General features: G+C 56.8%; 1 protein-coding gene across 1 annotated transcript; it reads left to right on the forward strand.

Moving 5' to 3' along the window:
- The first annotated feature begins 7,158 nt into the window (after window positions 1-7,158).
- Window positions 7,159-21,853, forward strand: DUSP14 (dual specificity phosphatase 14). The gene is made up of 2 exons (XM_053275632.1): window positions 7,159-7,298; window positions 20,687-21,853. Exon 2 carries the CDS (start codon window positions 20,776-20,778, stop codon window positions 21,364-21,366), a length of 591 nt encoding a protein of 196 aa, XP_053131607.1. The 5' UTR covers window positions 7,159-7,298; window positions 20,687-20,775; the 3' UTR covers window positions 21,367-21,853.
- Window positions 21,854-24,577: the final 2,724 nt, after the last annotated feature.

Here is a 24,577-nt window from a genome sequence, read left to right on the forward strand (position 1 = left end):
GAAGCATCGTCCCCCCGACACACACAGACACTCGCCGTGTTTTTTTTTAACCCCTGGGTTCTTGAGGGCGCCAACAGCCACTGAACTCACCAGAACGTGAGACTATGCAACCGGGATATTTGGGCAAATCTGCATGAGCAGCAGCATCACTCAACCTCTCCCCATCCCACATAATTCCTTTCCACCTGGGACAGAGGATTTCCGGCCCGGAAGTCCAGGGGTAAGATTACCTCTGCCAGCTCTCTGCGACCGTGTCCAAGTTCACCAGCCTCTCCCAAGTCCGCTCCCGCTCTGGAGCCCAAGGTTAAGACCAGCACAAAGGGAGCCAGGCAATGGGACCGCCACCAAGCTTTCTGGCCTGGATGGCAGCCGTGTGCAGCTCAAGCAAGCAGGAAGACAAGCCTTCTGCCCAGCTGGTCTAGGGAGGAGAGCTGGCCTTGTGGTGGTCCCCTTTGCTAAGCAGGGCCCACCCTGGTTTGGATTTGAATGGGAGACTCCATGTGTGAGCACTGGAAGACCTTCCGCTTAGGGGACGGAGATGCTCTGAGAGGAGCACCTGCCTGCTTGCGTGCAGAAGGTCCCAAGTTCCCTCCCTGGCAGCATCTCCAAGATAGGGCTGAGAGAGACTCCTGCCTGCAACCTTGGAGAAGCCGCTGCCAGTCTGTGAAGACAACACTGAGCTAGATGGACCAAGGGTCTGACTCAGTAGATGGCAGCTTCCTATATTCCCTAAGATCTTTCCTGGCTCTGTACTTGAGATCTTTTTAGGAGAGGAGAGCTGGTCTTGTGGTTGCAAGCATGACTTGTCCCCTTAGCTAAGCAGGGTCCGCCCTGGCTTGCATATGAAAGGGAGATTAGAAGTGTGAGCAGCACTGGAAGAGATTCCCCCTCAGGGGATGATGGAGCCGCTCTGGGAAGAGCTGAAGGTTCCCAGTTCCCTCCCTGGCAGCATCTCCAATGAGAGAGGGCTGGGAGAGACTCCTGCCTGCAACCTGGGAGAAGCCGCTGCCGGTCTGTGAAGACAATACTCAGCTAGGTGGACCAAGGGTCTGACTCAGTATATGGCAGCTTCCCATGTTCCTACATTACAGGCAGGGATGAGGCATCCCCAAGAAGCCAGGCCGCTCCAACATATGGGGGGGAGAGAGAGAGAGAGAGCGTGTGTGTGGGGGGGGCGGGTGAAGAAAAAGCCCCCTGCCCCCTCCTGGGCTCTCGCCCGGTTTTCATTCCGGAAGCCAGGAACAGGCTGCTGTGTGCTTTTGTGTCTGGGCCCTAAAAATAGCGCCTTGTGATGCTCGATGTGCCGAGGGCTATTTTTAAATCTCTGAGCGGCAACCCAGCGCAATGCTGCCACCACGGATGGCGAAGCGGCTGCTGTCTCCCTGCCGGCTGGTGGCTTTGGCTAGGGACGTCAACAGAGGCCTCCTCCACACACGGCAAAGCCAGACCCGGGTCGAGAGAGAGAGGGCAGTTTGGACCGCGCACCTCCACCTGACCAATGGCTCAGAGTCGCAATCTCCATACCAAAGGGATCGTCTCAGAGCAATAGAGAGGAGGAATGACCAGTGCCTTGGCCCCTCTAGCCCTCGGACTCACTAGTCTGCCCCCCTCTGTCACGGAGACATGAGACAGGGCAGAGTCCTTCCCGTCCAACAGGACAGCCAGTCCTGGTGGCCTTCCGCCTGCTACAGGAAGCAGGCAGCGGGTATCGCAGCGGCCGGTCGTCCTCGCAGCACGAGGGCCACTCCGAACCACTTTGTGGGGCCCCTTTTGGGCCCCATGCGGTGCGTCGCCGGCCACCGGTTCAGTTTTGTCCAGGATAAACGAGGACCGTCCGTTCTCGAGGTCACTCCTGGAACTTGACTGCAAAATCGGGGACCCCTAAAACAGTCCATCGATGAGGATTTTTTTAATTAAAAAAACGACACATTGTGATTCCGCGTCCAGACTCCCAAGATGTGCTTGGGCCGCGTGCTTTTGCATTACACGAGAGGAGAAGCTGAGCTCGGGCAGGCCTCCTCGCCGATGGGGAAGCGGGGAAAGGAAACGGTCCCGGTTGCCGGGGAGACGGAGCCCTGCGCCCGAGACGAGCCGGCCAGATTCCTGCACATGTGGAGACATGCGCTCCGTGGGGCCGTTGGCAACCTGAGTGTGTGTGTGTGTGGGGAGGGGGGTGTCGGCCGCCAATTCGAGCAGCTCAGGAGGAAACCGTCCCGTGGTGGTGACGGCGTCCTGGCCGGCTGGACCGGGAACCAACTTCCATCTTTCATGCCAGGGCGATGCGCCATGCTGCTAATTTTGCATCACACACACACACAGAGAGAGCCCTCGCTGCAGACAGCTCACAGACCGAGCCAACCGCGCCATGGCTCAGAAGACGACACAGAACCCAGGAATCCCCGGAGGCCTCCGGCAAGCCATTGGGCTAATTATACCGGCCTGCCCTCCTCCGTGTGCTCAGGCATCCTCGCCCGTGACCCACTTTTGCAACCCTCCAAAGCATCTCCCACATGCCAGACGTCGCCATCACGGCGGGAAGCGGGTGTGGCCGGAGGCCTCTCCGTGGCCGGGGCCACATTCCAAGGGACACCGTCTCCACCCAGCGTGGTGTAGCGGTTAGAGTGCCGGACTAGGACCGGGGAGACCCGAGTTCAAATCCCCGTTCAGCCATGAAACTAGCTGGGTGACTCTGGGCCAGTCACTTCCTCTCTCAGCCTCGCCTACTTCACAGGGTTGTTGTGAAAGAGAAACTCAAGGATGTAGTACACCACTCCTTGGAGGAAGAGCGGGATATAAATGTAATAATAAAAAATAAATAAATAAACACAAGGCCTAATCCCAAGGAGCGCCTCAATCCAGAGAACTTCCCAACAGATTTTTAACTCCACCACTACTACTTCCTTAGCTACTGCTTTGCAACGGCCACGCCAAGCTTGGGAATGCCCTGCCCGGGAGAGTCCGGGGAAGGAAGGGCCGTTTTCTACGCCGCCGTTTCCAAAGGGTCCCGAACCACGACCGGCTCGTCATGCGGTCACCTAGCAGAGGCACCACGAGTCGCTTCAGAGGCGCTGCCAACCATGGGCGGCGTCCTAGATGTTTGCACAGGCCCCCTTCTTCCGCCACCTGCCCCCAAGAATCGCCGGAGACTAGCAGCCTCCGAGGACGGAGCAACCGTTGGTCAACTCCAAATGCCCAAACTCAGCGTGCCCAAAAGGTGGGCTGCAAGCCAGCCAATGGGTGCTTCTAATTCTGGCTTTGCATGCAGAAGGGCCTGCTGCCAGTCAGAGAAGACACTACGGAGTTAGATATGGCCCAAGGTCTGGGCTCAGTAAATGGCTGCTGCTTATGCTCCTACTTACTTACAGTCGTCAACGATTTGGGGGAAGGGGCCATAGACCAGCCGGAGAGCAGAGCGGCAATGAGTATTGTAGTCAGTTCCAGTCCCTAGAAGTATCTCCAGACAGGGCTGGGAAAGACGCTTCTGAGTGCCACTGCCAGTCAGTGTAGGCAATCCTGAACTGGATGGACCAAGGGTCTGACTCAGTAGAAGGCTGTGCACCATCTCTCCCAAACATCTTCCCTCCCTTCTCCTCCCAAAGCAAGGATGTGGCCCAAACAGCCTTTAACTTCCCACCACAGGGAAGAGGGAGAGGAGAGAGGAGAGCTTGTGGTCGCAAGCATGGCTTGTCCCCATAGCTAAGCAGGGTCCACCCTGGTTGCATATGAATGGGAGACTAGAAGTGTGAGCACTGGAAGAGATTCCCCTTCAGGGGATCATGGAGCCACTCTGGGAAAAGCTGAAGGTTCCCAGTTCCCTCCCTGGCAGCCTCTCCAACGAGATAGGGCTGGGAGAGAGATTCCTGCCAGCAACCTTGGAGAAGCCTCTGCCAGTCTGTGAAGACAATACTGAGCGAGGTGGACCAAGGGTCTGACTCAGGATATGGCAGCTTCCCATATTCCCTAAGATCTTTCCTGGCTCTGTACTTGAGATCTTTTTAGGAGAGGAAAGCTGGTCTTGTGGTTGCAAGCATGGCTTGTCCCCTTAGCTAAGCAGGGTCTGCCCTGGTTGCATCTGAAATGGGAGACTAGAATGTGAGCACTGGAAGAAATTCCCCCTTAAGGGGATGAAGCCGCTCTGGGAAGAGCTGAAGGTCCCCAGTTCCCTCCCTGGCAGCATCTCCAATGAGACAGGGCTGGGAGAGAGACTCCTGCCTGCAACCTTAGAGATGCCGCTGCCAGTCTGTGAAGACAATACTCAGCTAGATAGACCAAGGGTCTGACTCAGTATATGGCAGCTTCCTATGTTCCTATGGGGGGGGGGAGGGGGATGGATTTCTTGCTATTCAAGATGCTCTGGGATAGGTTTATTCCAATCACGAGTCATGATGATTGCAGTCGGCATTTTTCAGTGATAGGAGGACATTAGTGGCTATTATTCCGGTTCCCTTTTAAAAGAGAATATTTCTGTCGCTGAGCAGGGCTCCTCTCTGGCTTCCCGAACAAGCCGTGGGGTCTGAAGCGCTGTGCCAGCTCCTAAAATAGCGCGAGCGGGATTTAAAAATACATCCACACACACACCCGCACACGGAGGAGGAGGAGGCTGCCGGACCCCACAGCAATCTCCTGCCGAAGGCCTCGGGGAGCGGACCTGTCTTCCGTGGCGCCATCACAACACCCACAGCAGCAAGGGAAGATCTGGGGCATGGCGGGGTTGTGGGGCACGGGGATCATTGGGGCACGGCTGTAGCTCAGCGGCTGAGCATCGGCTCTGCAGGCAGAAGGCCCCAGACTCCATCCCTGGCAGCATCTCCAGGGAGGGCTGAGAACGAAATTGTAGAGGGCTGCTGCCAGTCCGTGCTGGCAAAACTGAGCTAAAGGCCCAACTCCGGAGACGGCAGCCTCCAGCCACAACCATTGGGGCCCGATGATCCGACGCCCGGGTCAGACTGGTGGCTTTGTGGCCAGGGGGTTCTAGTGACCTGAGGCTCAGAGCCTTCAGAGAGGGTCTGCCCCTTAATAAAGGCTGACGAAGCCCCCGCCTTGCCCGTGTCTCGGCCCTCAATGGAGCAAGGCTGTGGGGGCAGCCAACATGGCTGGCCTTTCAGCTCTCGTCAGCTCCGTTGGCAGCTGGCTAGAAGCGAATGGCCCACCAGGGTCCCAGAATAACTGGCCGGTGGGATTCAGGAGGCATCTCCAGAGCCTCTTCCTCCCTGCGAGCAGCTGAGGAGGAGGGAAACAGGACTGGGAAACAGCTGCTCACCAACCATCGGCTGCTGCCCAAAAGCTCCGGCGGTGGGGGGGGAACCTCCAGAGAGTGTCCCTGTGCAAGCGCAGAGTGCCTTGCTGTCCCCTCGGCCTTTCCCGCTCTGAAGACTCCCAAGCAGACGGCAATGAAGGGTGCTCACGGGGGGGGGGCATAGCCAGGGGCTGCCTTGCCCCAGCCCAGTGGGGGTCGGCCCAAGCCTGCACCCGAGCGCCTTCCGGCTGGAGCATGACAGCCTGAAGCACGGAGGCCTCCTCCTGTATCGACAGACCCATGCGTCATTCAGCGCTTCCTGGAGCCCACTCCAGATCATGGCGGCAGCACCATCGCTGCAGCAGCACCATCGCTGCGGCAGCAGCATGCCGCCGGAAAGGGACGGCCAGGCAGAGGGAGGCCACTCCTGGCTTCTCCTCCCTCTAGCCACTGCTCATGGCTGCTGCTGCTGCTGCTGTTCCTGTTCCACGCCTCAACCGGGCTCTTCTCCAAGCCGAGAGAACTTCCCTACGGCGGCGAAAGGACAAAGGAAGGGAAGGGTCCCCCAAAGGGCTCACCGCCTTGGGGCAGAGAGCGGAGCCTCCGGGAGCAAGAAGCACGACTGGCTGCCTTTGCTGAGCAGGGCCCACCTTGGCTGGCATCTGGATGGGAGGCTCGATCCGAGCACTGCGAGAGATGCCCCGAAGAAGGGCCGCCGCGCAGCAGAAGAGCCGAGAGGCTCCCCCCCAAGTCCGCCCTTGCCTGGGTGCCAGGCCGCTTCCGATGCTCCTCAACAGAAACGAGACCCCAGCTGCCGCCGCCGCCACCGCCACTGGAGGGGGGCTGCTAAAGACGTGAGGACCACCACTTGGAGAGGCGCCTCTAGGCTCAGTTGGCAGGGGGACATCAACTGAGAATGACTGGTGTTTGGCTTGCCCAAGCTCCCATGAGGCAGCAGGTGGGTCTGCCCAGCTAGGCCCACAGCTGACCCCCAAGACCCACAGGAGGGGGGGTGCCAGCGGGGACCAGCCCTGTCGACCACCTTCCCACCATGTGCAGAGGATGCTCCTTCGCCTGAGTTGTGCAAGACGGAAGGCGGGCGGTGGGGGGGGCAGCTGCTGGAGAAGCGAAAGAATCGACAGAGTCCAGGGCTGCCCACTGCCTCTGGGCAGCAGCGCCATGGGAGGAGAGCTGGCCTGGTGGCCGCAAGCCTGACTGGTCCCCTTAGCTAAGCAGGGTCCGCCCTGGTTGCATATGGGATGGGAGACTAAAATGTGTGAGCAGCACTGGAAGAGATGCCCCCATTCTTAGGGGATGATGGAGCCGCTCTGGGAAGAGCATCGAGGTCCCAAGTCCCCTCCCTGGCAGCATCTCCAACGAGAGAGGGCTGGGAGAGAGACTCCTGCCTGCAACCCCGGAGAAGCCGCTGCCAGTCTGTGAAGACAATCCTGAGCTAGATAGACTGATGGTCTGACTCAGTATATGGCAGCTTCCTATATCCCCTAAGATCTTTCCTGGCTCTGTACTGGAGATCTTTTTAGGAGAGGAAAGCTGGCCTTGTGGTCGCAAGCATGACTTGTCCCCTTAGCTAAGCAGGGTCCACCCTGGTTGCATATGAAAGGGAGACTAGAAGTGTGAGCAGCACCGGAAGAGATTCCCCCTCAGGGGATGATGGGGCCGCTCTGGGAAGAGCATCAAGGTTCCCAGTTCCATCCCTGGCAGCATCTCCAACGAGAGAGGGCTGGGAGAGAGACTCCTGCCTGCCGGCGGCCTTGGAAAAGAAGCCGCTGCCAGCCCGTGCAGACCATCCTGAGCTAGCTGGAGCAAGGGTCTGACTCAGCCGATGGCCGCTGCCTCGGTCCCACCTCGGGGGCGGGGCCTGGCGCGGGCCCCTCCCTCCTGCTGCTGCTGCTGCGGCAGCCGCCGGGCTCATAAGCGGCGGCGGGGCGCGCTGCTTCTCACTCAGCTGCGGCGCTTCTGTGGCCACCGAGGACGACACACGCGCCGCGCCGCCTCCTCCTCCTCCTCCTCGCCGTCCCCAAGGCAGCAGCAGCAGCAGCAGGTAAGCAGGGCGCCGCCCGCCTCCCAGGCAGGCAGCAGCAGGAGGGAGGGAGGAATGGTGGGGGTCGGGGTCCGCTCCGGGCTGCGTCTCGGGAGAAGCCCCCCTGCGCGCCTTGGTGCGCCGCCGGGCGCACCCGCCTCCCCCCTCGGGGACCTCGCTAGGATGGAGAGGCGGGGCGGGGGGTGGGCCTCAAAGCCCCCCCTTACCTCCCTCCCCCCGAGGGGTGGCCCCTCTCCCCGCCAGGGACGAGGGAGGCTCTTGCCAGCTGCCCGTCTTTGGAGAGGAAAGAGCCGGATGGGGGGGTGTCCCTCCTCTCCCCCCGCTTGGGGGAACGCGGTGGGGCGGTGGGGGTCTGCCAAGGTCCTCCTTGCGAGGCGGGGCTCGCCGGGAGGCGGCTGGATCTTGACCCCCCGTCGCCGCCCCACCGCTCAGCTCCGGGCAGGAGGGAGGGATCGGCGCGACTTTCCAAGCCCACTTCCCGCAGGAGGGGAACCTGGCGAGCTGCCGCCTGCCTCGACCCGGGCCAGTCTTGAGTTGGGCCGGCGGGCGGCTTGCGGGCGGCTGGGAGGGTGTGTTGGTCTCCGTGCTGAGCTCAGCGCCCCACCCTCGCGATGGGGAAAAAGGCACCGCTGTTCGTCCGGTTTTGGACCAGCTGGGGAAAGGCTTCTTATGGAGTCGCACCCCTTCACAACCGCCTTGCGAAGCAGGCCACAACAAAGAGCCCCGTTTCCTAGAGGGAGAAGGCCGGGCTGGCAGGCAGGCAGGATTCTTCAGACAAGGCCAGGCACCGAGTCTAAGGCTGCTGAGGCGGGACTTGAACCCAGGCCATCTATTACAGACATGGCTCCCATGGGCCAAAATGCACCCATCTAGGAACAGAGGAAGCCGTCTACACGGACAGGCAGCAGCCTCTCCAAGGTCCCAGGCAGGAGTCTTGGCCGGCCAGGGATGCTGCCAGCCAGGGATGGAGACTGGGATTTCCCGCCTGCCACCAAGCAAGCACTCTTCCACTCAGCGCTGGCCTCATCCCTTCAGGACCGTCTCTCACAGCGCTCCCCTGTAGCCGCCCATCCAAATGCAAACCAGGGCCGACACTGCATAGCAAAGGGCACGATTCATGCTCGCTCCCACCGGACCAGCTTGCCTCCCCCAAGGAAGCCGCAGGCACACAGCGGGGAACGGGAGACACCAGCTCCGTATGTGGGAGTCCCATCCTTGAGCCCCATCCACCAGGTCTGGCCCTGTGGAACAGCACACCACAGCATCTTCCATCCACTTCGTCGGCCCAAGACCCAGGCGCACAGCCGCCGAGAATTAAATTAAATTTAATTTAAATCACCTCTCGGTTAAATCACCTCTCGGTTGTCCACTCATTACCTGGAAGCCAGCCAGCGATAATTAACCCGGCCCCCCCCTCTGTAGCCTGGATAGCAGGCCTACCTTCCAGGGCTGTTGTGCAAGTTGCCAGAGGCAACTTCTAAAAGGAGCGTTTTGCCCTCCCAACGGCGTCATGGATACTGTCACCCGCAGACCACTGAGGTAGGAACCAAGGAAGATGCCTTCTACTGAGTCTGACCGTCGGCCCACCCAACCCAGTTTGGGCTGCACTGGCTGGCAGCCAATCTCCAGGGTTTCAGGCAGGCCTCCTCCGTCGAGTCGATTTTGACTCCTGGTGCCGACAGAGCCCTCTGGGTTTCTTTTGGTGGAATACAGGAAGGGCTGACCATTGCCTCCTCCCGCACAGTGTGAGATGATGCCTTTCAGCACCTTCCTAGATTGCTGCTGCCCAATGTTGGTGTTTCCCATAGTCTGGGGAACACACCAGCGGGGATTCGAACCGGCAGCCTCTGACTTGCTAAACAAGCCATTTCCCCAGTGCTTTAGGTGGCAGGTGGGAAATTAAGCAAACACATATTTGCGGAGAGGCAGAGTCCTCCGTCGGCATAACTATTTATACCGCATTGACTCATAGCACAATCCTGTGCACGTTTCCTTGGAAGGAAGTCCCAGCAGTGAACCCCAGATTAGCTCATATCCCCAAATATCCAACAAATTAATCATCTGTTTAAAGGCCATTAAGCCGAAACCATCAAATGCATCCGTCATAAAGGCAGCAGCTAGGGCCACCGGAAGCCACAGTGGCAGAGAATGGAGGACGGAATGGGCGTGTGTCCAAAAACGAAGAGCCTTGACCGTCCTAAAGGGCGACGGGAATTCAGGGCACCCCAAGTAAGGGTTGCCACGTCCCACTGACCAGTTCAGGTGGAACAGGAAGCTGCCATCTACTGAGTCAGACCCTTGGTCCACCTAGCTCAGGATTGTCTTCACAGACTGGCAGCGGCTTCTCCCAGGTTGCAGGCAGGAGTCTCTCTCCCAGCCCTCTCGCGTTGGAGATGCTGCCAGGGAGGGAACTGGGGACCTTCTGCTCTTCCCAGAATGGCCTCATCCCCTATGGGGAAGATCTTGCACTGCTCACCCTTCTAGTCTCCCATTCATATGCAAACCAGGGTGGACCCTGCTTAGCTAAGGGGACCAGTCCTGCTTGCGACCACCAGACCAGCTTTCCTCTCCTAAAAAGATCTCAAGTACAGAGCCAGGAAAGATCTCAGGGAATATAGGAAGCTGCCATATACGGGGTCCGACCCTTGGTCCACCTAGCTCAGTATTGTCTTCACAGACTGGCAGCGGCTTCTCCCAGGTTGCAGGCGGGAATCTCTCTCCCAGCCCTTTCTCGTTGGAGATGCTGCCAGGGAGGGAACTGGGAACCTTCAGCTCTTCCCAGAACGGCCTCATCCCCTATGGGGAATATCTTGCAGTGGCCCAAAAGCAGAACCCCCCCCCCACCCGGGATCGTAAATGGGTGGGCAACCCTTCAGAAACCCCGGTCCGAACCGAATAGCAGCGTTCTCGCCTCGGGTCCCCAGATGTTGAGTTTACAGCTCGCCGCCGCCCAGAGATGAAAGTTTGGGGCGGTGTACAAATTTGATTAATTAATTAATTAATTAATTAATTAATCCCACCCCGGCCACAGGGATGATGGGAACCAAGGTTGCAAACCCCACCAGCTCAGTTTTCAAACCTTCCGTATAAGTTGATTCCGTATAAGTTGATTCCATATAAGTTGATTCCTCTGCAGCTCGCAAAGCGGCCTTTTTTCCTCCCTTTCTAAAATTTCACTTGTTTCTCTTGTTTGGGGGGGGGATCAGCAGAACCGCTGAGAAAAACCCTTCCAGGAAGAGATGATGCTTTGATAGCGAACCCGGTTATAGCAAAAGCCTCGTTGCGTTAAAGCTCCACCATACACGGCGGGGACGGATCCAGCATTATGACCGTAAAGTTGCAGGTGGCCGAAGCGACAGCCACACACACACATTTTGTTTCATTCAGAAAAACGGGATTTGTGTCTGGTGCAAAGTGGGCAAAGTTTTGCTTCCGTTCTCTAGGAAAAGAGGATGGTTCTTCGCTTGCTGAAGTGGTCACTTTGGGGGTTGTTTCCCCCCTTGTGTTAAACGAAATGCTCGTTCGAGACAGTTTTGTGGGGGTTTCTCCTTCGTCACGGGAAAAGGTTTTGAGTGACCCAAGGCCTAGAGGCCAGATTTTAGCAGGTAGGGGAGATGCTGAGATCCATCCGTGAAAGAGTTTCCACTGCCCTGTTTTCCCCACCGAACAATTCCCGATTCTAAAAGTGCATTTTTCCATTAAGCGAGTTAGTACTATAATGAATGACACAACAGCAATCACAATCCGGCAGTCCCAAAGCTGTAATTAGTGTTTCCAGGCAACCAGCGCTTTCGGCATGTTAGAATTGGCATGTCAACAATTCTCAGTGCCTCCGCTTCCGCCTGGAAACCACAGAACTTTAGTGCCGGAAGGGACCTTGGGAGGTGGTCTAGACCAACCCCAAATGCCCCTTTGAGCCTCGTGATGTTACAAAAGCAGGGGTGTGGAAACATGGCATAATATGACTCACCTCGCCTGGTTGCCCGCGGGGGAACTTGACGGGATTGGTTTCGAGAGCCCTCTGGAGAGGTATGCCAATTCCGGGCGACGCCAGGCCAGTCCTATATTATGGGCTGCCCCCATAAACTTCCAAGGCGCCTGTGGGTTTCCCCGGAAGAGTTTGCAGCCTCCCTGCTTGAAGATGACGTCTTCTAGCGAGCCGCCGCCTCCGCCGTCCATGGCTCTGTGGGCTACAGACGCAGCTGAGAGAGAGCCAGGGAAGAGCCCTTCCCATCCCAGCGGCTGTGGTTGCCACAGGCCTTCTGCACCAAGGGGCCTCTGCACCCCGACCTCTGCCGGGCCAGCATCTCGGGAGAGGCCCACACTGCCGCCAGACGAGCGTGGAGAGAAACCCAAACTGGAAATGCCGGTTTTGGTCTCCGCCCGAGGAGCAGTTTCCCCTGGGAATCCTCTGTGCTGTGGAATGCCTGGGCTTGCACCCATGATTTTCCCCGAGGCTCCTAACCAGGCCTCCGTTTTGGGAACCTTGGAAGCGGCCTTCTGCGGAGTCAGACGCTTGGCCCACCCAGCTCAGGATTGTCCACACTGACGGGCAGCGGCTTCTCCAAGGCTGTGGAAAGAGGCGCCGTTTTTAAGGTGGTGATTCTCTTGTATTTAGCAGGCGGGAGAGCGACTGGCTCTATCCAGCCCCCAGACAGTACCTCCAGTGACTGTTGTTGGTGTCTGTCTCATGTTTCTTTTTAGACTGTGAGCCATTTGGGGACAGGGAGCCATCTTCTTCATTTATTTGTTATTTCTCTATGGTTTGGAATGTTTTGGGAACATGTTTTTGTTTCTGCTTTGGAAACATTTGTTGGAAAGTGGTATATATATATAAATATTTGTTGCTGTTGCAGGCAGGAGTCTCTCTCTCTGCCCGATCTTAGATATGCGGCCAGGGAGGAAAGCTTGGGACCGACTGCTCTTCCCAGAGTGGCCCCATGAATATCCCCTGAGGGGAATATGGTGCAGAGCTCCCACGTTGTCTCCCCTCCAAATGCAAACCAAGGCGGACCCTGCTTAGCAAAGGGGGCAAGCCATGTTTGCAGCCACAAGGCCAGCTCTCCTCCCTCGAGATTGAGAGAAAGAAAGCCTTGCTGGCCCTGGGTTTTCTCTCTCCTCTTCCTCCTCTTCAAGAGAGGAGAGCTGGTCTTGTGGCCGCCAGCATGACTTGTCCCCATAGCTAAGCAGGGTCTGTCCTGGTTTGCATTTGAATGGGAGACTAGAAGTGTGAGCACTGGAAGAGATTCCCCTCAGGGAATGGGGCCGCTCTGAGAAGAGCATCGAGGTTCCCAGTTCCCTCCCTGGCAGCATCTCCAACGAGATAGGGCTGGGAGAGCGATTCCTGCCTGCAACCTTGGAGAAGCTGCTGCCAGTCTGTGAAGACAATACTGAGCTAGGTGGACCAAGGGTCTGACTCAGTATATGGCAGCTTCCTATATCCCCTAAGATCTTTCCTGGCTCTGAACTTGAGATCTTTTTAGGAGAGGAAAGCTGGTCTTGTGGTCGCAAGCAGGACTTGTCCCCTTAGCTAAGCAGGGTCCGCCCTGGTTGCATATGAAACGGAGACTAGAAGTGTGAGCACTGGAAGAGATTCCCCCTCAGGGGATAATGGGGCCGCTCTGGGAAGAGCAGAAGGTCCTAAGTTCCCTCCCTGGCAGCATCTCCAACGAGATAGGGCTGGGAGAGAGACTCCTGCCTGCCACCTTGGAGAAGCCGCTGCCCGTCTGTGAAGACGACACTGAGCTAGATAGACCGATGGTCTGACTCAGTATATGGCAGCTTCCTCTGTTCCTATGTCCCACCACCAACCCTGAACCGCCGAGGGTGCCGTTTGGACGCCTGCTTGGCAGGCACCCCCAAGCCCCTCTGTCATCTCTGGCTTAACATTTCCCCCCTCTCTGGCGCTGATCTCACACCTCGCCCACCCACTGGCCCTCAGCGGAGACAGAGCTCCAAACGGAGGATGCCAGCATGGCTAAGTCGTCCCTTTGTCACTGCAGAAAGCGGGAGATTCTGCCGCCTGCAGGCAGCTCCTCACTAAATGAGCCTCCAGCGGCACTTCCAGCAGCAGCATTTACATAAAATATACGGTGCCTGCCTGCAGCAGCCTAGAGGGTGAGGCAGAGCTCTTCTGTAACCCGTGGCGGACGGATTTGGGGACAGGGGGACGCAAGCCAGAGCAGGCTGGCGGCGGGGCGAAACCGGGGCGCGAAGCACCCAGGAGGGACCCTTGCGGAGAGCGAGGTGCTCCATCGGGCAAGCCGGGCAGGGTCAGTCGTGGGCCACCAGCCCTCCCTGGCCGTTCAGGCAAGAAGAGGGGCCTCGTGGGTGGCCAGCGGCCGAAAACAGTGTGCCCAAAAGTGCCTTAAGCACCCACTGGCACATGCCTGGCCGCCAGAGGCGTATCTAGGGAAAATAGCGCCTAGGGCAAGCACTGAAATTGCGCCCCCTGTCCAAACATCTGACACCCACCTTGCAGATAACTTTACCATAATATCAGCTCAAAAAATACAAGTCAAGCTCATTAATCTTTTGATATTTCAAAAACTATTTAGCAGTGGACGTAGCCAGACCAAAAAATGCTCGAAAACTACAAATTTCAGTATGCTGCGGCTCATGAAATACCCAAATACTATGTGGAGCTATACTTGGAAAACTAAACAGAAGTGCCTGTCTAATTCTCTACTGTGCATTGTAGCATCGCTATTACATAAGCTTTAAAAATAAATGGAGAATTTGACTTTTCCCAGATACTACGGCCTTGCAGAGGCCATTTCAGCATGCGTGGTGGCCGTTCTGTTTTCAGTAGCCATTAAATTATTTTTTTTCATTTTAGAAAATGGCGCCCCCTTCAAGTGGCGCCCGGGGCACGTGCCCTGCCTGCCCTACCCTAGATACGCCCCTGCTGGCTGCCTTCCCCCGGGAAAGGGTCTCGTTTTCCTTCTTGAAGGCCCCACCTCCAAACTTCAGGGGAGCTCTCGCGGGAACTTGCCACCCCCCCCCCCCGCAATGTTAACTGGAGAGAAGGCTGTGAATTAAGAGCACACGCTGACGAAGCAGAGCTTTTAATTGCAAGGAGGGGCCAGGCCCAAGCCCAAGGCAGGAAGTATTAGCCAGAGGAAGAGGCAGCGATCCAAGAAACCAGGGCGAGCATTTCCGAAGGAGACAGGCCAGGGTCCCGGCCTGCCTGGAAGTCCCCTTAATTTTAGCCTCTCGGCTATGCAAGACAGGTAGTGTGGTGTGTCCCCTTTGCTAAGCAGGGTCCACCCCGGTTGCATTATGAATGGGAGACTTGATGTTTGAGCACTGGAAGAGATTCCCTCTCAGGGGATGGAGCCGATCTGGGAAGAGCTGAAAGTTCCCAAGTTCCCTCCCTGGCAGCATCTCCAACGAGATAGGGCTGGGAGAGAGACTCCTGCCTGCAACCTGGGAGAAGCCGCTGCCAGCCTGGGTAGACAATACTGAGCTAGGTGGACCAAGGGTCTGACTCAGTATATGGCAGCTTCCTATATTCCTAACATCTTTCCTGGCTCTGTACTTGAGATCTTTTTAGGAGAGGAAAGCTGGTCTGGTGGGAACAAGCAGGACTTGTCCCCTTAGCTAAGCAGGGCCTGCCCTGGTTGCATCTGAAATGGGAGACTAGAAGTGTGAGCACTGTGAGATATTCCCCTCAAGGGATGGAGCCCTTCTGGGAAGAGGTTCCAAGTTCCCTCCCTGGCAGCATCTCCAAGATCGGGCTGAGAGAGATTCCTGCCTGCAACCTTGGAGAAGCCGCTACTGCCAGTCTGTGAAGACAATACTGGGCTTGATAGGCCAGGGGTCTGACTCAGTATATGGTCGCTTCCTATGTTCCCCCACCCTGCCCTGGATCAGCCGGAGTCTCCAGCAACCAGCATCCTTCTCTACAGGGGACTCTTGGAACCAACCCGGGAGGGTCTCAAGTCCCCAGGAATAGCCTCGGCCAGTATTGGCAACCTGACCTTGCAGCCACCCTAGTCCCCGGCTGGATCAGGCCCACTTCTTGGGCCGGGGGTCTTCCCAACGTGGATATGAACCTGGCGCTGGATATGGGGAAACGTCTGCTTCCTGGAGGGTCAGCTGCCTGCATCCTTTCCCTCCGGGCATTGAAATCACAGCAACGGAAGATCCCCCCAGACGTATGGGGGACCCCCCTCCAGGGGGGCGTAACCCCACACGTGACCCACACACACACACACAGTCACACAGATCGTTATTTTCATGCATCCATCGCTTTTTTTCTTCCCCTTCAGAGAATTTTGGCTCTGTTTGGAGACTGCAAGAAAAGCAATCATTCTGAAGGTCGAGAGCTTCTATTCAGAGGGGGGAATGGGAATTCATTTGGCGTTGGTCCTGCTGAGTAACTGTCCTGATGAGCTTAGGAGGCCTGCGGAGAATTATCTGCAGAAGCCAAGAAGCACAGGCAGCAGCAGCGAGGGAAGAGGACGCCTTTGGCTGCCGATTCCCTCCTCCGGGCAAAGATCCGGGCAAAGATCCCCAGCCCCGTGTCAAGCCCTCCGTAAAAAATAATTGGCCAGGGCCGTCGGCCGGCCGGCCCGCTCTCTTTCTAGCCCCAAGGGCCTCCTGACTGCTGGCCCAGGGCGCTGGACTGGGGGAGGCTTCCCTAAATGATCCCCTCGGTTTGCTGTGGGGGAGAAGATAATATGGCTGGAGGGGAAAAGGAAAGGAAAGTCTGCGAGGAACTCGGGAGTCCGGAGAGGCTTGCGGGGTCTCTGCCCGAGGAGGCCTGGATGGGGCAGAGGGAAGCCCGCATGGTTCTTCAGCGGGACCTCCAGGCGGGACGGGAAAAGACCCTTCCCCCCTGCCTGAAGCCTTGGAGTGCTGCTGCCAGGCCGTGGAGCTAAATGGAGCAAGACCCGGACTCAGAAGGCAGCACCGTGTGTGCATAGCTGAGTGTTTTGAGCAGGGCCAGAGGCTGGGTGGTGGTGGTGGTGGGGGGGGAGCGTCTGGCTTTGCAGGCCAAAGGCCCTCCGGTCCAGTCGGCAAAAGGCTGGAGGGGAGACAGGAACAGAGGCAGCTGCCCTATACTGAGTCAGACGCTTGGTCCACCAAGCTCAGGATTGTCTTCACAGACTGGCAGCGGCTTCTCCAAGGTTGCAGGCAGGAGTCTCTCTCCCAGCCCTATCTCCTAGGAGATGCTGCCAGGGAGGGAAGTGGGAACCTTCAGCTCTTCCCAGAGTGGCGGCTCCATCCCCTGAGGGGGAATCTCTTCCAGTGCTCACACATCAAGTCTCCAATTCAAATGCAACCAGGGCGGACACTGCTTAGCGAAGGGGACCAGTCATGCTTGCAACCACAAGACCAGCTCTCCTCACCTAAAAAGATCTCAAGTACAGAGCCAGGAAAGATGTTAGGAATATAGGAAGCTGCCATTTACTGAGTCAGACCCTTGGTCCACCTAGCTCAGTATTGTCTACCCAGACTGGCAGCGGCTTCTCCGAGGGTGCAGGCAGGAGTCTCTCTGCCAGCCCTATCTCGTTGGAGATGCTGCCAGGGAGGGAACGGGGAACCTTCAGCTCTTCCCAGAGCGGTTCCATCCCCTGAGGGGGAATATCTCCCAGTGCTCACACTTCTGGTCTCCCATCCAAATGCAAACTAGGGTAGACCCTGCTTAGCTAAGGGGACAAGGCATGCTTGCAACCACCAGACCAGCTTTCCTCTCCTAAAAAGATCTCAAGTACAGAGCCAGGAAAGATCTTAGGGAATATAGGAAGCTGCCGTATACTGAGTCAGACCCTTGGTCCACCAAGCTCAGGATTGTCTACCTAGACTGCCAGCAGCGGCTTCTCCCAGGTTGCAGGCAGGAGTCTCTCTCCCAGCCCTCTCTCGTTGGAGATGCTGCCAGGGAGGGAACTGGGAACCTTCTGCTCTTCCCAGAGTGGCCCCATTATCCCCTGAGGGGGAATATCTCCCAGTGCTCACACTTCTGGTCTCCCATCCAAATGCAAACTAGGGCGGACCCTGCTTAGCTAAGGGGACAAGCCATGCTTGCGACCACCAGACCAGCTTTCCTCTCCTAAAAAGATCTCAAGTACAGAGCCAGGAAAGATCTTAGGGAATGTAGGAAGCTGCCATATACTGAGTCAGACCCTTGGTCCACCTCGCTCAGTATTGTCTTCACAGACTGGCAGCGGCTTCTCCAAGGTTGCAGGCAGGAGTCTCTCTCCCAGCCCTATCTCGTTGGAGACGCTGCCAGGGAGGGAACGGGGAGCCTTCGGCATGCAAGCAGGCCACGGCGCTCTTCCCAGAGCGTGCGAAACAGGCCTGCTGCTGATCACTTCCGAACACAGGCCCCGACTCGCTCGGCGATCCCGTTGTCCTTTGCCAAGCCTGAGCCCTTCCAACTGGCAAACCACTTCCAAGCCATCAAGGCCTCTCTTCTTTCCGCCCTCCTGGGCTTGGGGACCAAACTCCTCAATTCAGCTGCCCCCCGAGGGTGCCGAGGGTCTCACAAAGCAGTTTGCCGCCAGCCAGCCAGCCGTTAAGCTGTGGGGCACGGTAATCAGCCAAGTTTCGTCAAAAGTTGTAGCGTTGCAGCACAAACACAGACACACAATCCTTGGCCACTCCAAGATCTTGCTCAAGGTGCCCACAGCCAGTAGAGATACCTTGCGCCTCGAGCGAGATCTTGGAGCGGTCAAGGATTGTGTGTCTCTCTGTGTGTGTCTGTGTTTGTGCCGCAACGCTACAGACAACACTTTTAAACAGTGTTCCCTCACCAGGTTTCGCTGGTGTCTGGTTCAAGGGCTTCCAGCGTCGTTGCTTAGGATATTTAGACACCACCTTTCAACAAGCCAGTTTACCGAGCCAAGAGAATGAGGAGATGACCCCTCTGTTCCCAAGAAAATACGGGCGAGAGAGACCCCCAGCGACAGCCACTGGGGAGATGTGCTGTCAGTCGGTGCAGTTGCAAAAAACGAGGGACACCCCCCCCAACCCCCCCCCCCCCACTAAAGAACGCTGCTAAATGCAAGCAGGGTCCTTTGGGGGCCCCTTAAACGGGCTGACTCCCAAACGGTCTGCCACAAGGGTTAGGTGGTTCCCTGTCCCCGAGAGGAGGAGAGCTGGTCTGGTGGTCGCCAGCATGACTTGTCCCCTGAAGCTAAGCAGGGTCTGCCCTGGTTTGCATAGGAAAGGGAGACTAGAAGTGTGAGCAATGGAAGAGATTCCCCCTCAGGGGATAATGGAGCCGCTCTGGGAAGAGCTGAAGGTTTCCAGTTCCCTCCCTGGCAGCATCCCCAACGAGACAGGGCTGGCAGAGAGACTCCTGCCGGCAACCTTGGAGAAGCTGCTGCCAGTCTGTGAAGACAATCCTGAGCTAGATGGACCAAGAGTCTGACTCAGTAGATGGCAGCTTCCTATATTCCCTAAGATCTTTCCTGGCTCTGTACTTGAGATCTTTTTAGGAGAGGAGAGCTGGTCTTGTGGGCGCAAGCATGACTAAGCAGGGTCCGCCCTGGTTGCATATGAATGGGAGACTAGAAGTGTGAGCCCTGGAAGATATTCCCCTCAGGGGATGGAGCTGCTCTGGGAAGAGCTGAAGGTTCCAAGTTCCCTCCCTGGCAGCATCTCCAAGGAGAGAGGGCTGAGAGAGAGAGACTCCTGCCTGCAACCTGGGAGAAGCCGCTGCCAGTCTGTGTAGACAATACTAGGTGGACCAAGGGTCTGACTCAGTATACGGCAGCTTCCTGTGTGCCTTCCCAGCCATGCCCAGTGTGGGTAAACAGAACAAACCAACCCTACTTTCCGACAGGATTTAGCATGCAGAAAACCTCTTCCTTTCCTCAAGCATCTTAATGGCACTCTGGAAAGGAGGCTTCTCCGATGGTGACCATCCAGAGGCTTGTTCACCCACGCCTATGGCAGGAGGGATCAGGCGCTCACCCAGTGGGTGGCCTTTTAAACCCAAACCACAAGGTGGGAGGGGAGAGGTGATGGGGGGGGCGGAAACCCGGTCAGACGGGCATGCCATGCCCACATGGGGTCCCCAGCATTTTCCCCGAGGGTGGGAGAAAACCACCCAACACCGACCTCCGTTCACAAGACTGCAGATTGGGCAAATTACCAATCTTACCTCCGTCCCTGCTCAGGGCAGCATGCACAAGTCCGACTCTTCCAATCGTGGGCAAAATGCAACCTCTGTCAGTGTCCCCGCACGGACCTGCGGGTTAGAAATCTGGAACCTACGCAGAAGAAAAGGCTGCCGAGCAGCAATCCGGGCCTTTCCCAAAGAGCCCAAAGCAGCATGGCCACGGAGGCCACGTGTGCCTCAGCCATCAGGCACGTGGACACCACGGCATCGATTTGCACACCCTTCCCCAGTGGGACCCCTCCACGGGCTGCATTTGGGGGCAGCGTCTTCTCTGGTCGGTCCTGGACTGCTGACAAGGGCCACCTTACGCCGACAAAGCCAGCTTCTTCGTGAGACGCTGGACGGTGGATGTGTCCCCAAATCAACCTGTTGAGTATCCCCCCCCCCGGGTGGAAAGAACCTTTTCACGGTGGCTCGTTTGCCCACCGTGTGGGGTCTCTGAATTAAAATCCGGCAGTACCGGGAGGATACCGGAGGGACACAGCCCACCACCCCGGGGGGATTCGTTGGGTGGTTTTGGTGTCGCTGTGCCTGGGCTTAATGTCAGTCAAGCCTGTGAGAAGTGAGCCCCACTTCAGTCCAGGGGGGTCCTTTAAATCTGTATGACTTCTTTCAACCCTGCTGGATCAGGCCCAAGGAAGCCCATCTAGTCCAGCATCCTGTTTCACACATTGGCCCACCGGCAGGAGTTGAGGGCATACCCTCCCTCCTCCTGCTGTGACTCCCCTGCAACTGGTACTCAGAGGCATCCAGCCTTTTAGGCTGGAGGTGGCCTTTAGCCCTCCAACTACTAGCCCTCGATAGACCTCTCCTCCATGAAGTGATCCAAACCCCTCTTCAAGCCATCCAGGTTGTGGGCTTTCACATCTTGTGGCAGAGAGTTCCACAAGTGGATGATGCATTGGGTGGAAAAGCACTTCCGCTTGTCAGCCCTAAGCTTCCTGGCCATCAATATCATGGGATGACCCCTGGGTCTAGCATTATGTCCCCGAAGCAGGATCCCAGGGGCTCACCAGGGTCACCCGCCCAAGCCTAGAGCCACTCTGCTTCCACGAGGGGGGCCGCGTCATGCGGCTTCAGACCCAAAGCCTGCTTACGGGCACTGCAGCCTTAAGTGTCTCTCGCTGGGTTGCACCCACCCAGGAGTCTCGAGAGACACAGCCAGGCCATGGCCCGTGATGCTCTCGTGCGCACGGCGAGCTTTCCTGCATGTCTGGGCTTGTTTTATAACTGGGGTTCCCTTTGTGTTTTGCAGGCGAAACCGAGCTCCGCGGAAGATCAAGCATTGCGTTCAGTCTGGGCTTTGACACCCAGCATGGCTGCTTAAGCGAGCCCGGAGCGCCCATGACCTCCCGGAGACTCTCTTCCTTGACTTGGACGACTTCTCGCTTGTTCTCCGAAGGGGCGATGGGGGGCATTGCCCAGATCACCCCCTTCCTCTACATCAGCAAGGGCAGCGTGGCCGCCAACCGCCAGCTGCTCCTGGCCCGCGGCATCACCTGCATCGTCAACGCCACCGTCGAGCTCCCCGACTACAACTTCCCCGAGTTCGAGTACGTCCGGGTGCCGGTGGCCGACATGCCCAGCGCCCCCATCTCGCTGTACTTTGACAGCGTGGCCCGGAAGATCCAGAGCGTGGCCCAGAAGCGCGGCGTCACCCTGGTCCACTGCGCGGCCGGCGTGAGCCGGTCGGCCACCCTCTGCATCGCCTACCTCATGAGATACCAGAACGTCTCCCTGTGCGAGGCGTACCGGTGGGTGAAGTCGAGACGCCCCGTGATCCACCCCAACGTCGGATTCTGGCGGCAGCTCATGGCCTACGAGCGGGAACTCTACGGGAGGAACACCGTCAAAATGGTGCAGACGCCTTATGGGGTGATGCCGGATGTTTACGTGAGGGAAAGAAGGACCGGCGTGCCTTACTGGGGGATCTGAAGAGACCGGACAGGAACAGGAGAGACGCCATCTTTGAGACAACAGAGAGGGCGCCTTTCTCTTCTCGTGGCGGACTTGGGTTCCAGCAGAACCTCCGGTGCATTTTCAAAGCACTACACCAACCAGCGACCCCGTCTCTGGGGGGCCTTAAATCCGACGTCCCACGGAACTAACTTTGCCGCAAGGTTTCCGGGGCGATGACGCACAACGCCTGCAAAATGAACCCGCAAACCCTATTTCAGCACAAGTTCATGAAGCCAAGCGCAAGCACGGTGGACGACCCAACTCAAGAGATGGGTTTGCAATGTGGGCCGTTTTGATGTCAGTTTGTTGTTTTCCCCCCGTCCTCGTAAACAGCGGCTGATTGTCGCAGTCTCAAAAGGGGCGAGTGACTTTCCCTGTTTCCGGAAGAGTCACGACTACTCTTTAATGCAGGAATTTTTAAAAAAGAATTAAAGACGGTTGCCCTCCAAATGGAGAGAAGTAATATGCTGTTGCAATCTTATTTTTAAATTATGTGAAGAGATATCCAGAGATTTCCCACCACCCGCTTGTGGTAATCTAGAGCTCACTTTTAATTTTTAGTTAGGCCGGGGGGGGGGGAGTGGGGGGCTAACCAGACAATCTGCCACAAATAAAATAAATTGAGACCATTAAAACATCATGTTCTTTTCTCCCCAAACACATCTTGACCGTGAGCTGCTCAATATCCCCTCCGCCCTCCAAGCAAGGTATCCAATATTCTTCCACTTCTTTTACACACTCAGAACTTTTACACACTGCTTTTAAAAATGTTTTGCAGACATACTTTTTGCTCCTTAACATATCTGCTTATTTTGGGATAATTAATTCTACTTCGACTAATTGCAGAAAAGGGGAAATGAGGGACGCAGGGCCCTGAAATCTCCCCGCTCGGGAATCTGGCTCTATTTTCTGAGTTTAACGGTCAACGGGCTCGAAATTTCCTTGAAAAACAACAAGAAGTGGTGGAGATTCTCAGGCACCCAGAATTGTGTAGTCCCCTTGACCTGGTGGGCCACTGCGTGAAACAGGATGCTGGACTAGATGGGCTTCCTTGGGCCCCGATCCAGCCGGGCTGTTCGTATGACCACCACACCCATTCTGTGTGCACCCAACCCTCACCGGCTGAACACACACAGGTGCACGTTAAAACCCCTCTCATTTCTAAGGCCCCTGGAGTGCAATAAACCAGATCATCAGGGAGAAGAGGGTGCTAAACCTTGCTTCTTGCTTATTATTATTATTTTTAAATTTATATCCCGCTCGTCCTCCAAGGAACCCAGAGCGGAGTACTACATCCTTGAGTTTCTCTTTCACAACAACCCTGCGAAGTAGGCTAGGCGGAGAGAGATGTGACTGGCCCCGAGTCACCCAGCGAGTTTCATGGCTGAACGGGGATTTGAACTCGGGTCTCCCTGGTCCTAGTCCAGCACTCTCACCACTACACCACGCTGGCTCCTAGATGGCTGCTAAGATTACTAGATCTTTGGCATAGGGGAGCATGAAAACGTGCAGGTCAGAGTGTCGCATCCGGTACAGCTTCATCATGGGGGCTGACCCCCAACTAGAAACATTCTTCAGTTAAAGCGTGCCGTCGAGTCGGTGTCGACTCGTGGTGCCCACCGAGCCTTGGGGTTGTCTTGGGTAGAATGCAGGAGGGGTTGACCATGACCTCCTCCCGCACAGTATGAAATGATGCCTTTCTGCATCTTCCTCGATCGCTGCTGCTCGATAGAGGTATACCATATAGATTTATATGGTGTGCTCCCCATAGTCTGGGGAACAGACCGACGGGGATTCGAAACCGCAGCCTCTGGCTTGCTAGTCAAGTGTTAAGTTACCCCCTCCTTTCAAAGGGGACCGTTGCAGCCGGGGTCCGGTTCAAACAGAACTGTGGCCAAGAGGCGGTCTTATAGCAGCAAGCATGGATTTGCTAAGCAGGGTTTGCCTTGATTTACATTTGGAAGGGCAAGCAACTGTGAGAGCCGTCTGCCGACAGCCAGGGATTCCCCAGAGGGAACGGGGCACCGTGGCTTGCATGCAGAAGAAGGGCCCAGCCTCACTCCCTGGTGGCATCTCCAGGGAGGGCTGTGAGGCAATACCACCCTCTTCTACCTGAAACTTTGCGGAGCTACCACCAGTCACAGGACCATAGGCCGCTGCCATATACTGAGTCAGGCCCTTGGTCCACCTCGCTCAGTATTGTCTTCACAGACTGGCAGCGGCTTCTGCAAGGTTGCAGGCAGGAGTCTCTCTCCCAGCCCTATCTCGTTGGAGATGCTGCTGCCAGGGAGGGAACTGGGAACCGAGATGCTCTTCCCAGAGCGGCCCCATAAAGGGGAATGCCATCCAGTGCTCACGCATGTAGTCTCCCATTCAAATGCAAACCAGGGTAAATCCTGCTTAGCAAAGGGTGCAACTCATGCTTGCTACCACAAAACCAGCTCTCAAGGGCCACTGTTTGGAAGTGGTGGCTACTTTATATCTAGCAGGGGGAAAGGAGCTTAGGAACAGAGGAAGCTGCCAAATACTGAGTCAGACCCTTGGTCCACCTAGCTCAGTATTGTCTTCACAGACTGGCAGCGGCTTCTCCAAGGTGGCAGGCAGGAGTCTCTCTCCCAGCCCTATCTCGTTGGAGATGCTGCCAGGGAAGGAACTTGGAACCTAGATGCTCTTCCCAGAGTGGCCCCATTATCCCCTGAGGGGGAATCTCTTCCAGTGCTGACACTTCTAGTCTCCCTTTCATATGCAACCAGGGCAGACCCTGCTTAGCTAAGGGGACAAGTCCTGCTTGCGACCACAAGACCAGCGCTCCCCTCCTCTGTCAGGGCAGGCAATGCTGAGGCAGGTGAACCCAGGGTCTGACTCGGTATCAGACAGCTCCCTCTTGCAGAGCATCCCGACAACTCGACCTTTACCCCAAGACCAACAGGAATATTTGCTCCTACAGAACCGCTTCCCTAGGCTTGGGGAATGAATCACGCCCCCACTTTGGGGGAAACAAGACAGGGCCTCTTCCCCAAGACTTCCACCGTGGCTTGATGCGCCAGATCCAGAGCTGAGAAGGGCTTCCAACTTGACCACGTCAAGGTTGACTCAGCCTTCCATCCTTCCGAGGTCGGTCAAATGAGTACCCAGAATGTTGGGGGGGCAATAAGCTAAATCATTGTGAACTGCTTAGAGAGCTCCG

This window comes from Hemicordylus capensis, chromosome 12, assembly GCF_027244095.1.
Source record: "Hemicordylus capensis ecotype Gifberg chromosome 12, rHemCap1.1.pri, whole genome shotgun sequence".
NCBI classification, from domain to species: domain Eukaryota; kingdom Metazoa; phylum Chordata; class Lepidosauria; order Squamata; family Cordylidae; genus Hemicordylus; species Hemicordylus capensis.

Excerpts from the sequence above, each read along its gene's own strand:
- DUSP14 (XM_053275632.1), top strand. The coding sequence starts at position 20,776 with ATGACCTCCCGGAGACTCTCTTCCTTGACTTGGACGACTTCTCGCTTG.